Source organism: Lacerta agilis, chromosome 1, assembly GCF_009819535.1.
Source record: "Lacerta agilis isolate rLacAgi1 chromosome 1, rLacAgi1.pri, whole genome shotgun sequence".
In the NCBI taxonomy this organism is placed as follows: Eukaryota; Metazoa; Chordata; class Lepidosauria; order Squamata; family Lacertidae; genus Lacerta; species Lacerta agilis.
The window spans coordinates 44,050,874-44,064,795 of record NC_046312.1 but is presented as its reverse complement, the minus strand read 5'-3'; the positions used below and the strand labels follow the sequence as shown (position 1 = coordinate 44,064,795).

Below are 13,922 nucleotides of genomic sequence, written 5' to 3'. Positions count from 1 at the left end.
GAATCCCTTTCCTCTGGCTAGGCAGCATCCTTTCTCCTCAGGCTGTCTTTAAAGTGTGGGTCAGCCATAGTAGCAGCGGAATAGCTTTGTCCTATTTGCTTGGGGGGGGGGGAGGCTTTCCATGCCTGACATTGCCTTGGACCGTCACCATGTTCGCTCCTTATCCCTTACTCTGCAAACAGAACCTCAGAGGAGGTCCATTTTAGGACCCTCCTTTCTTATGCAGGTTTGCTGACCACATTGCGCACTAGTCCTGCATTTCAGTATGCGGAGGAGATTGCGTAATTCAGGCTGGGTTAGGTGTTTTCTTTCAGGATTGCAAGCGCTCAAAATGGGTCTGTGTAAACTGTGGCTCCCAAGGACGGGCTGCACCACAGCTGATCATTAAAGTGTTCCATATCTTGAATGGCTTATCCTCCTTTCCTCTTTCTCTTTGGTTGCCATGGCTATGGGGGAGGAGGACCGGAATGGACGGTCAATCAAACTGCAGGCGGTTTTGAAAGGCAACTGTGGAACAGCCCACCAGATCCTGTCACACAGATGGCTTTAATACTTCTTGCAGGGTGGAGAGATTGTTAAGAACAGGAAATAGCAGCATACAGCTGCCTTTTGGGGGGGCAGGAGGAGGTACTAAAAGAGAAAACTTCACAAAGCTCAGGCCAAATGAATAGAAAATGTATTTTTCCAGCATTAGCAACATGGCTGAGGTTTGTGATTAAAGAGCAGAGGGCAATCTTTACTCTCTTAAGTGGTGGAGAAGGAGAGAGGCACAATGGATGTACTTGTTTGCATTTATATCCCACTTTCCTTCCATCACCGAAAATACATGTAGTTCTCTGGTGGTCAGCCATCCAGCACAGAGCAAGACGCACACCTTCTGAGCTCCAGCAAAGCAATGGCCTCGTGACCTTTTAAACGCCATGCATTTCTCAAGTCGCTCATAAAGGGTTTACCTCCAAAGTACATGGTCTATGCTGTGCCTTTGGAGATTTATTTATTTGGGGGGTCACACATATTTAATAACCATTTGGCGACATGCACATTGAATGAGCTGTCACAGATCAAATACCGCAGATTGCATTTTCGTATCACCTGACACATAATGTTTTCACATGATGCAATTTCTGCTGCCAGTGGTGAGAAACCATAGTAGACAACTGAGCCAGCCCCTCTTGTACCACCTACAAGGAAAAAAAGCAAAATGGAAAGAGGACCTAGCTTAGTGACAAGAGCGTGTGATTTGCATGCAGATGCTCCCAGGTCCAGTCCTGGGTGTCCTCAGTTAGAAATATCAGGTAGCAGGTTCTGGGATTGCCTTTTGAAACCCTGAAGAATTGGTGCTTATACATTTGATTGCCCTGACAGCTCTTGTCTAGGGTTTCCCAAATGGGATGGACGTTGCAGTTATTGTGAATGCCCACTGGGTGTCATTATCACTTTGTGCAGATTCCTGACAAAGCACTTTCTTGGCAGTAGGAAAAAGAGGTTTATTTCTACAGTTACCGTACTTTTAAGGGGCACCTAGGGGGGGGGGATATTTTTGTTACGCATGTGTAGGCAACATCCACCACACACCAGTGTGAACACATCCAGTTGCATCGATACGTCATGCTAAGCATTGATAAAATGTAAAGGCAGGCCTCATTTGAGTTTCCTCTGGTGTGTTATCAGCTCCAGGTGATTTATATTGATCCTGTTGGACAAGCATATGAGCACATTATAAGGAGTAAGCAACTCAGGCACGCAGTGTAAAACAGCAAATTGTGTATGACAGATGTACATGTACAAATTATTTATTTGGGTTTTTTCTTAGATTTTATACCCTGCTTGATTGTAAAAAAAAAAAAGGCGGTTTACAAAAGATAAAACAGTAAAATCAAGAAAAAAATCATAACCCTACTTTGAAACATACAAAAGATAAAATACTAAAACAGATTAAAATTACCTCAGCATTCTAGGCATCTGCGTAGACTTTTCTAAACAAGCATGTTTTTAGCAGGTGCCGAAAAGAGTACAGTGAAGGCTCCTGCTTGATCTCAATAGGCAGGGAGTTCCAAAGTCCGAGGTGCTGCCACACTAAATGATCAAGTTCTCCATTCAGTATAATGGAAGGAGCGTCTCCATCCCCATCGTTCAGCCTGGACCCTGAGGTCCTCCTCCGAGGGTCTTCTGCTGGTTCCCTCACTGTGAAAAGCAAAGTTACAGGGAACCAGGCAGAGGGCCTTCTTGGCAGTGGTGCTCTCCCTTCAGATGTCAAGGATAACTTTTAGAAGACATCTGAAGGCACCCCTATATCAGGAAGTTTTGCATGTTTGGCATTTTACTATGTTTTTATATGTGCTGTAGGCTGCCCAGAGTGGCTGGGAACACGCAGCCGGATGGGTGGGGTATAAATGATAAAATTATTATTATTATTATTAAATTCAGAATGGGTATTATGTGGCACCTGCAGTAGTGCCAATTCTGCTGATCGAAGTGGTTGACTGGGCACCTGTTGGGTAAGGCCATCTTATAGGTAAACTGGTCCCAGGTTGTCAAGGGCTTTACATATCTGTAGTAACACCTTGAACTTGGGCCAGTCTCAGATTGGCAAGCAGCACAGATCTCTGAGCACAGGTGTTATAAGCTGGCCAGGCCTCACTCCTGTCAGCAACCGTGCTGCAGCATTCTGCACTAACTGCAGCCTCTGGAAACCCCTCACATAGAGCACATTGCAGAATCTATCTTGAATAAAGGCAATTTCACAGTTTTTTTTATATAAAAGAAATCCACTGTGTTTTCTATCAGTTCTTTACATGAATGTAAACTCCACATTGGATTTAATGTACATTCCATCTCAATTTATCTCCTACATTAACAGTATTTCCATGTTGACTCAAACCACGATAGACTCAAATGCAACCACAAATGCGACCACTTTCCTAGTGGTTAGACCTATCACATTTTGGTTCTTGCAAGTTTGTTTTACGAGCCACTGGATTAGTGTAACTGAGTTGCGTTTAACATAATTTGAATATTGGCTGCATGACATGTCAGCTTCTGTACTATAAATCAATTCTCTTTAATGTAAGCTTCAGTGGCGCTAGGACTGGGATTAGTCTGTGCCTTGGTAGCTCAGGTTGAAGCACATCTCTGAGACGAATTTCCCCTGTCTTTTCCCTTGATACAGGTTTTGGTTGGCTGTCCAAGACCTGAAAAAACAACCATTGCAAGATGTAGCTACCAGAGTGGAAGATATCTGGCAAGAGTTCCTCGCTCCTGGGGCCCAGAGTGCCATCAACCTGGACTCTCACAGCTATGAGATAACAAGCCAAAATGTCAAAGACCCAGGGAGGTACACATATGAAGATGCACAGGTTCGGACTTGGGTGTCATTCTTAATAGTGCACTGGGACAGAGGAGGGGATGTAACTTTTTAATTTCAGGTTGGGCAAGAATTGTGTCAGTAAAATGTACTCATGTTTAGCCAGTTAATATATACAATGAGGACTACAGGCAGAAATACAGGAGCTGGATAAACCAATTCACACTAGAAATGTACCGTATTTTTCGCTCCATAGGGCGCACTGGACCATAGGGCGCACCTCATTTTTAGAGGAGGAAACAAGAAAAAAAAAATATTTCTGGTTTTCCTCCTCTAAAAGCCCTGGTTTTTTGAGGATCAGCTAAAGGTTTTGCAGCTTTTTTTGCAAAGGGAAAAGCCCTGTTTTTTGAGGATCAGCTAAAAGTTTTGCAGCTTTTTTGCAAAGGGAAAAACCCTGTTGTTGTTGTTTTTTGTTGAGGATCAGCTAAAAGTTTTACAGCTCCTTTTCCAAAGGGGGAAAAGCAAAGAGGAAAAGCCCCATTTTTATGGGGTTGAACTCACATTTCTGCAGCTTCTAAAAGAAAGGGAGCCTTTTCTACAGTTTCCAGACAGATAATCTAATCAGCCAGTCACATGTCGCTGGGGAGACAAACAGCCTCGCTCTGCAGCACATTCAACAAAGGAGGGCGGGGCTGAAAGGGAGCCACGGACTCTTATCTCTCTCCCGATCTCTTGCTGATCAGCTGCTGAGGGGGTCCTTTCAACACCCCCTTTTCTCTTTGTAAAATAAAAAGCATGATCCTCTTTTGGCCCCCGGACAATTCAGCTCCAGGGACCACCATTCTCTCCGTAAGAAGCACAGATATTTCCCCTTACTTTTTAGGAGGAAAAAAGTGCATCGTATGGAGCGAAAAATACGGTATTCTTTAAAAGGAACTAATTGGATATGCTAGCAAACCTAGCTCATTCACCGAATCCATTGGACTTTTGTTGAATTTGTTCCTTCTACCAGAAGGTTAGAGTGTGTTGCTGATAATACCAAGGTTGCAGATTCAATCCCCATATGGGACAGCGGCATAGGGGGTGGACTAGATGATCCTCAGGGTCCCTTTCCAGCTCTGGGATTCTATGATAAACCCCCCCCCCAAAAAAAGAAAAACCTTGGCACCACACTTCTCTATGTCCCATAAGTGCTTGAAAGGGTTTGAAGCAGGAACTGAGGGATAGTTCTCCTTTAGAATGCGATAACCAGTGCAAACACATTATAATGACATATCACGTTTTCTGGGGGCTGAGGCTTGGCACTTGAAAACAAATTTCAAGGGTGAGACCTGGCACACCCTGGCTCAAATTAAGCTGCGAGTTCCCACAGGAGTTCACGCGCGCACACAGACATCGCATTCCTGTGCAGTAAGCCAGGCATAATTAGGTAAAAGAAAACAGTGATGTGGTAGGGAAGATATGAGGGTATTCTATTAAAAAAAAAAGGTTGCAAGATGGGAAAGAGAATAAACAATGGGAACATCCTTGGGTTGGATGGGGGAGGAAAAGGTTTCGCTGTGCAGTGTTGATCTTTTTAAACTGAGCCCTCCTGTAAATTGAACAAGTTATGTTAAGCCCTAGATGTGTAGAATCTGCATCCAAGGAAACATCAAATGGTTCTTGCCTGCTTCATATCAACTCATTGAACATCATGTTTGCATAGGAGACGATGCACAATAATTACTCCATGCACCCCAGATTTGGTGGCTATCAATGGCTGGACAGAGCCTATGCATCCTGGGATCTACCAGAGTAGGCCCCTGTTCCAGAGTGATGTCCAGCGCATGAAGAGAAGGGCCCTAATTGCTTGCTATGGCTCTTCTCCATGCATCGAATAAATATGTGCATGGTAGGCACTACCTGCTGCCATTTGCACCATGAAAAGCCGGTCCCCACACCCTGCACAGGTGTGATGGCGGGGCTCCATGCAGCAAGGAATTCTGAATCCTTTTGGGGTATGCTTGTGTGTGGACCCATGTAGCAGCAGGAGTGGGAGTCTGCTGCCACCTCTCATAAGTGCATTCATTCTGCATGTGGGGAAGGGCCCAAATGAGTGAACAGGGCTCGGAGGTATGCCCTGGAAGGAGATGGGGTTAGTGAGTGCCACACTCCTCCTTCACTGCAGGTAGGCTTTTCATGCATCCACATAAGGCTTTAGTCCTTGGGTGAATTTAAGGAAGTCTCAGTTACTTGAACTATCTTGTCCTATGGAGATTATTTATAGGAGCTAAATTCTGGTTGCTGTTAGGAAATTTAATCCTACTTCTCATATTCACGCACACCTACCACGTAAAGAGTTACCATTTTTTTCCAAGCATGTGCAGAAGGCAGCAAGTCTAGTGGGATGAGTTTCAGAAGTGATGCCCGTCACCGAAAAATAAACAAATGCAGATAATGCCAAAATATAACTGGTGTGGCTGGATCAGCTGAGACACAGAAGTGGGAAGCAGCCAGGCATATATCTTAGGGAAAGAGAGAAGAGCTAGATCGGTCCTGTTGCTTTAGAAGGCAATGGTGCCTAGAAAAAAAAGGCATAGCAGCCCAGATTGTTTTTCTATACAGGAAATGAAAAAGGATTTCCCCCAAATGAGTAAGCGCATAATGGCTAAACGCATCGTTCAACGTGTTGATCTGCACTGTGTTTCAGAGGCAATGCACTGCGACTTTACAGCATACGATGTATCTCCATAGCAGGCTTTAAAACAGCATTTGTCAATTATTACAAGTCACCCCACCCTGATAACACAGGCATACGGCAAGCCCAGATGGTAGTTCTGTTCTGAGAATTACCCCACAGCCAAAGCCTACACCCACAATGTGGTTTTGCCCTGCCTTTCAAGGGATACAGATCCGTATCCATTATACTCCTCTGCATATGTTTTTCACTTCTAATTCCCCATAGACGTGACCAAATATATCATAGTGCTGACACTTGCTGGAATGTGGCCTACAGTGCTGACAAGTTATTGTTGTAATGTAGAATGTTTGCTATTGTAGGCTGTTTGAATAAAGCCACATCCTGTCCCTCTACTCCCACTCAAGTGCCAAAAAAACCCCAAACTGCAAGAAAAATCACCATATTCCCCCTGCAAATATTTCAGCTTGTGGGCAACATGCTCTTCACAGAGGAATACATGGGGAGGATAAGGATGTTGTGGTTTCTTGGCTACTGATAAGATTACTGAGTCACAATTTAAAATAGAAACAGGACAGACATTATGTGGCTGGGGACCCTGCAGAGAATCTGTACCCTTCTGTTGGGCTTTTGTGTAGGTGAGCATTTTGCAACCTTGAACCCTTCAGGCGTTTTGGAGCCTGACCGTGGGCTATTCTGGCTGGGGCTGATGGGATTTGGGAGTCCAAAACATCTGTGGGGGGTTGCACCAGATTGGGTAAGGCTGGTGTGAACTAGCCAGCTTCATTCCCTCCAACAGTTCATAGGTGAATCTTTGTGGAACCTTTGTTTTTCACTCCCAAGGAAAATGGGGTTGCCGCTATAATGACACAAAGGATTCGTTGAATGATCAGCTCTCACCTTCCCACTTTACAATTACACATTTTCCTTCTCAATGTAGGGGGAGATTGAATGGTATACTTGATTAACTTACGCTATCGATGATATGTACACATGATGCCACAATATATAACTGCTGAACTAAACCTCCTGCTAACAACTTGTGACTTTGATAGGGAGAATAAAGCCAACTCTCAAAGCAGGCGCTGACTCTGACCATTTCTGGTCTTCACATCTCTACATGAATGGTTTTGTAAATAGCATTCCTCTTTACAATAGCTTAAAACAGTTTCCCCTCCCTTCTGTCTGACGAAAGGTTCAGTGTCACCTGGAAAGATGCACACTTTGGCTGCATCAGAAACTGACCCAGGAAAAAATGCCATAGTTCCAATTTTATGTTCTTTGGTATTTCGGATTGCAGCCGCAGGCTGCATCGCCACTGAAGGGACAATATTGTCCAAGCCTAGGCTCCAACACTCATAAACTATCTAGAAACAGAAAATGAACTCATGGTACTTTTTTCTTCTATGACTATGTAGCTACAAGTCAAGCAGCGAATGTGTTTAATCCAATAGCAATGCCAGCTACACCTATAGTAGAACTACTAGCATTGAATGTTTAAAAATGCGGCTGCAGGTGGAGTTAGAAGAATAAGAGTACACTTAGGCAGTTGCCTGCTTGGCCTGAAGTACTTACATGAGACCAAGTGACTTGTGAAACGACAAATTGAGCACCAGTCATGAACAATTTATTGTGACCTGCCAGGTCTTTGACAGCCTCCATTTTTGCAGTCTTGGGCAGGCAGAAAAAGCAAGAGATCTATAGAGCCCTAATGTGGGCAGGGACAACTCCAGGGTTATAGTGCTCTAAATATGGCTTCCTTTGTCATGTCTCTCATGCTGACGGATCGTCCCCCTCAATGTTGCCTAGTGGTTAAGGATGCTTTGTCCTCCTGTTTATTTCCAGGAGGAACAAGAGGCCTGTGAATGGGACCTTCTGCCAGTGGTGATGATATTAGTGTCAGTGCTCTGATCAGCACCATGTGGCTGCCATTATAATTGCCCATGATGCACCAGAATTGCATGGTTTTGCCCCGGGGGCTTTTTGGCAATTACAGTAGTGGCCACAAGCCTGTTGGCAAACCAGGTAAGGGGTCTCAGGACAGTGGCATCAACAGCAGCGGACCCTCAGCAGAATACTGCATGCTGCAACTGCAAGTTGTTCAGGCTGTCTTTTGCTTTCCCAGAGATGTTATAAAAGGCAAGGGAAACGTCTTTCCCCCTTGTTCTTTCTTCAAGTGCATGAAAAAAGAGGGGGGGTTCTTCAGTTTGCACAACAAAAGGAAAATAGGGGTGCTTTCTTATATTCTGATGAGCTCTGTTGAATACTCAGTGCAGAAGACAAGAGATAAAAGTGACACAATTTTAAACAGTTCAGCTGTTCCCAGGATGTTTGTCTAGCATATTCAAGGCCCTGACTGGCTGGTTGCCCACCCTGTGTCCTAGCCAGGGTTGTTGTTGTTCAACAACGGCTGTGTAGGAGGAGAGGGAGCCTTGAGATCTTCCTGCCGCGGATTGATTTGAAGCAGGTGCCTTATCGAAGCAGCCTCCATCTTATCCCACCTCCCACATTCCCATCTGGAGTTCAGGGTTGCTGTGGTTTTGTGTTCCTTTCAATTTGGTTCAAGAAAAACGTCCTTCATTTCTTCCCAGAGATATGGCTTGTATGTAACGGGAGGGAAATACAGAGCGGGAGCCGTATCTTTATAGCAAGGTTTTACTTCCCTCCCTCTTCAGTTGTCAACCTTGGTGCTTGGAGATTTCCTCCTAGACTTTTCTAACTGATTTATTAGCATGGGGGGGGGGGGCATAGGTTATCAACAGTATTATCTTCGTTTTCTTTACTCTTTATACTCACAAAGTTCATCATGTTGCAACACCAACCAACAGGCCCGTCCCATTTTGCCGACTGATGTGAAACGGGAAGGTGCTGCCACCCTGCCAAAGCCTCGCTTACTGGGATCGCGCAAGGATGGCTTCCAGTGTAATCTCATGAGATTTGTGGAGCTCTCACGAGATCTCATTGGAAGCCGCTGCCATTGCTTCTCCTTGTTTCTCCAGGGGCGGGTGGAATACCTAGGTCTTCCGAAAGCTTTAGTTCTTCAAAGATGGGCCTTCAAAGTCTAGTCTGCTCTTCTGGTAGGGCACTTCTGTTGGTTCCCCACGCCCCTGAGGTTCAGCTGTCGTTCACTAGGGCCAAATCTTTAGCATGGCAATCTCTGCCCTGCGGAACTCCCTGCCAATGGAGGTTCAGCAGGGAGCTATCCCTGCCTTCTGAAAATGGCACTGTTTAGACAAGCCTTTGCAATATGGATTTCTCTTTTTAACCAATCATAAATCTACTGGTGTTTCAAACAATATTTTATGGATATTTGTGGATTGAGTTTATTATATATTTTATATGTTGCAGATTAGAAATATTTAAATGAATGAATGAGCAAATGAATAGTACGACTTCTAGAAGACACCTGAAGGCAGCCCTGTATAGGGAGGTTTTTAATGTTTGGTGTCTTACTGTGTTTTTATATTTTGTTGAAAGCTGCCCAGGGTGGCTGGGGCAACCCAGTTAGATGGGCAGAGTACAAATAAAATAATAAAACTATTATTATTATTATTATTATTATTATTATTATTATTATTATTATTTCTGACAGAAGATATGAATGGGATAGCACAGGCTGTCATGGTTTTGTCACTAGGCCTACTCTGGTGTCTTTAAACAGCCTGATACATGAAGTTTTCCCATCCCATTTTTCTCCATGCCAGAAAAAGGGGCACAAGAGAGACCAGCTGGACTGAGTTACATTTTCAGTAGAAACAGATGTAACCTTCAATGGTGATAGAATTACAGTAAGGTCTGGGAAGGTCAGCCCCCTTTGCAGCATTAGGGGCCTCCAGGCTTCCCTTCAGGACTCAGAGATATGCATTTTGTACAAAAAGAAGGAGCCGAAGGAAAATAATTCTCCTTTGTTTCACCCAGACTGGTGTTCAAAGCACATGGAGCTGAGGCGGGGAAAAGAACAAATTCACCCCAAAAGCTGTGTGAGGCAGGAGCGACAGGGGCTGAAAAGGGTAAAAGTTTCCCTCAAGTATTCAGGGCAAATAAAATCATAAATATCTAACACAAGTTACACAGGGAGAAATTGCATCCGTGTGCTTTCAAATCCTCTCAGACTAGGGGTTTGGATGTGCCTACTAGAAATCCACATATCAAAACTGAAGTTAGCAAATAGGAATTCTGAATTTATCCCCTGCCCCCGGGCCGCTTTTCCCTACATTTTTCATTTTTGATACATCCACATTAGCTTCGTACATTTGATGTAATGTGCATCGGTGTTCCTATAAAAAACAGCTCTATCAACATCTATAAGCCATGGCAGCTAAATGGAACCTCCATGTTCAGGGGCAGTTTAGCTCATTGATGACAGAAACTGATCAGGAAGGGCAAACAGTCTCTCATGCATGGTAGATTTTTGAGAGGATATTTATTGAGGCCTTTAATGGGTGCTATAGGATATACTAAAGGGTACACTGGTGCCCGCAGGCACCATGCTGGAAACCCCTGCTGTTATTGGAAACTGCTCTATCCAGGTGCTAGGGTTCAAGTCTTTACTCGGATCTTTCAAAATGGTGATTTAATTAACTGTGAGTAACAGTAGGTGCCCTAGGACAGGTCCAGGGGGACAATGGGAGAGAAGACTTAAACTGGCTTCACATATTTCACACAATCAACCCTTTCCCAAGCACTTTGCCAGCTCCCCTGCCCTTGCAATCTCTTGTTCAATGCCAAGAACTAATTGCATATTTTCTTTGTGGGCCGTGCACACATTTTAGCAGTCCTGTAGCATCAGCAGATATTATTGGCATCTCCATAGGGGTGCAGACTTTAATCAATATAATCTGTTACCCTAAGAGTTTCTATCCACTGCCTGCATAAGGACGGCTTAACTATTGCTGAAGCTATAATTCAAGCCGGAGCCCTTGCAGGCAGCTGCTCTCTCAGGTATGGCAGCGAGAGCAACGCTGAAGCAGCAAGAGCTGGAGGGCACTCTTTGCAGGTTGCAAAGGCGAGTGCAGCTTCCCCAGCAGAAGTTGCACAAAGAAAATGAGTGCTGCCATTCTTGGGCCAGCCCTTCATCTGGAAAAGGGGAGATCGCAAAGCTTTGCAGTCAGAGAAGAGGCTGCCTGCAAGTCATCTGCTAATTTCTTTCTTCAGCGTTTTCTTCATTAACATTCCAAGCTTGGGAATAATTTTAAACAATTACTGCCTGCCGGTGCTATTTTTCTAGGAAAAGAGGTGCTGGAACTCGCCGTGGACACCTCCCTTGTTCTTTTAAAATGGTGCCCATCTGAGAGGTGCCAGAACTGAGTTCTAGCAAGTTCCAGCTGGGGGAAAAAAAACCCTTCTGCCTGCTTATGAAAAGAATAGAGTTGCAGTGGTTTACCAGTCCCAAGATAGGCAGTTCTTAGAGACGAGTCATATTTCGTTATCTGCAAAAGTAACTATTCATCAGTTGGCTTGGTGTTTTGTGGTTTGGTTTGGTTTGCTGCTGCTTCTTTTTCAGCAGTGCAATGCAGGTGTAGAAGACTTATGTGACAACAAAGAGGCACTCTGGGAAAAAATAAGGCACTGGGAGAATCTGTGGCAGAGAGAACTCCAGAACAGTGGCAAAGCTGCACGCTTCGACACCGGGGTCGGAGAGCAGATGGGGGCGTGGCTGGCACACGTCCCGGGGGTGTGGCGCGCTGCCCACAGGAGCGTGGCGCACGTTCCAGGGGCGAGGCGTGCCACCCGCAGGGGCGTGGTGCCTGGCGCGGTGGGGGTCCGCGGCACATGTCCAGGGGGTCCGCGATGGTACCCCCCTCCCGGATTGAGCCGGGCCGGTACACTCCCCCCGCCCCCTTTCCTCCATCAGTGCTCCAGAATCAGGCAGAAGCTGAAGCAGGCAAGTGGGATGGGAAAGGGCAAGAGGCAGAGATGAGTTAGGCTGATGAAGAGTCACAGGGATCTCCCTCTCTTGCTGTGACAAGCTCCCTCCCTGACTCCCAGAACCACAAGCGGCGTGAAAAGTGCAGAGCAAAGACAGGCTGCACGCAGAAGTAGTATCCGATTGCTTGGGAAAGGCCCTGGAGAGGAGGAGACATACAGTAGATGGCTTGGGGAGGCGGGAACCGTTAGTCTTGGCAACTGGTTTCATGGAGTAAGACCTGTAAGGAAGGAACTGGTGTGCTCAGCCAAGTCGGTGAAGATTGTATTTTTGCTAATGAAGTGTTAACACCAACTTTGAGCTGTATGATTTGCTGATTGGCTCGTTCTGTGACAGATATCAAGTGCAGGTGGTATTGACTGGTGACAGGAACTTGCAAATATAGGGAATAGCTTGATGGGATAGGGGTGGGTGGAATAGGAAAGGAGAACTGTGTATATGTTTGAAGAGGGGGATTGGGATTAGGGTTAGAGCCATATTCATAGCCAGAGCCATGAATATGGATACATATACATTAGCATATGCAAATGGGCACTTTAAATACCTAGCTGATGCCCCTGGATACAATTGGAGGGGGACCTTGCACATTACACCATTTGTGTGCGGAGGTGCTTCTGTACCAGAATCATTCACTCTACCTCAGCCTTCCCCAACCTGGCACCATCCAGGTATTGTTGAACTACAGATCTTTTGCCATGCTGGTTGGGACTGGTTGGGACTGTTGAGTCCAACAACATTTGGAGGACATCAGGTTGGAGATGGCTGCTCTAGCTGGACTACAGCAATAATGTTTGTACTGTAAACATGCTCCAATGGCAGATACAGGTCTAGCAGATTCAAAGTGTTCTCAATGGCCCTGTCTTCACCAGTAGAGAACATCTGTACACCTGTGTATCAGTAGCTGTGTTTATCATCTGTATTTTGGGTGATCAAGTCTGTTCCCGAAATGAGTTCTATCCGGCTTCTGATAGGATGCTTTGAGGGTCTGCTGACTGAAACATGAGATGGAAATGTTTTAGATAAATGCACAAATAATAAATATCGTATTCATAAATGCCTGCTTCGTATCCAGGACCAAACTCACAATGTGATCATAGTATCGTTTCTCTTGGCTGATAGATTAGTTAGGGAGCCTCTCTGTTGAATACCCATCATATTGAAGGGACAAAGGAAAGAATGCTACACTTGTCTTTGGTATTTCTCTTTTCTCTTTTATAGATGCCCAGGAAATGTTGACTAGTGTCCAGGTAACAAATCTCAGCCCGTTGTTTCTTCCCTTCCCACAGGAACACATTTACAAGCTGATGAAGAGCGACAGCTATGCACGTTTCCTCCGTTCTAACGCTTACCAAGACTTGTTGCTGGCAAAGAAGAAGGTATCTGTCGGGAAGGACATGCTTGCATCTCTGAGCACTTCTTGACTCCTGCCTGCCGCTTGCTGCTGTGTGAACATGAAAATTAAGTTATTTGGGGGGCTTATGATGCCCTTTCTTCCAAAGGAATGAAAGCACTTCTTTCTTTCTCCTTGAAGCTCCATGTTTGGCATCCCTATAAACAGCAGTCAATTTGAGAAAGACCTACTCTGAGCATCCTCTGTGAGGATCATGTGAAAGAGAAGCTGCCTAGTTCTGAGCCTGGTCATTGGGAAGGGGCAGATGGCTTGATTGCCAAAGGCTCAGGGTTCAGTCCCTGGCCTCCCCAAGTGGGATTGAGAAAGACCCCCTTTCTGAAATCCTAGAGAGGTGTATTGCCAGTCACTGTGAACAGTGCTGAGCTTTATGGACCAATGGTCAGACTCAGTATAAGGCAGTTTCCTAGGCTCCTACATCAATGGAGCACACTGGCTGTCTGCTCCGATCCTCCTTTCTCAACTCTTCTACCTCAGGGTCAAATGACAAAGTACACTTGATGCACAATGCACAGCTACATCTCTGTCTTTTCTTATGGAGGACCCTGATGTTGCTAGCACTGTTCAGCTCATCCCTCCCTAGGAGCAACCCAGCTATGGGGATTAG

General features: G+C 45.2%; 1 protein-coding gene across 1 annotated transcript in view; it reads left to right on the top strand.

The window, feature by feature from the left end:
* Window positions 1-13,922, top strand: part of RGS6 (regulator of G protein signaling 6) — a 194,793-nt gene that overhangs the window by 168,355 nt on the left and 12,516 nt on the right. The window contains 2 exon segments of the mRNA XM_033146508.1: window positions 3,170-3,356; window positions 13,194-13,283. Of these exon segments, the coding sequence (XP_033002399.1) occupies window positions 3,170-3,356; window positions 13,194-13,283 (277 nt within the window).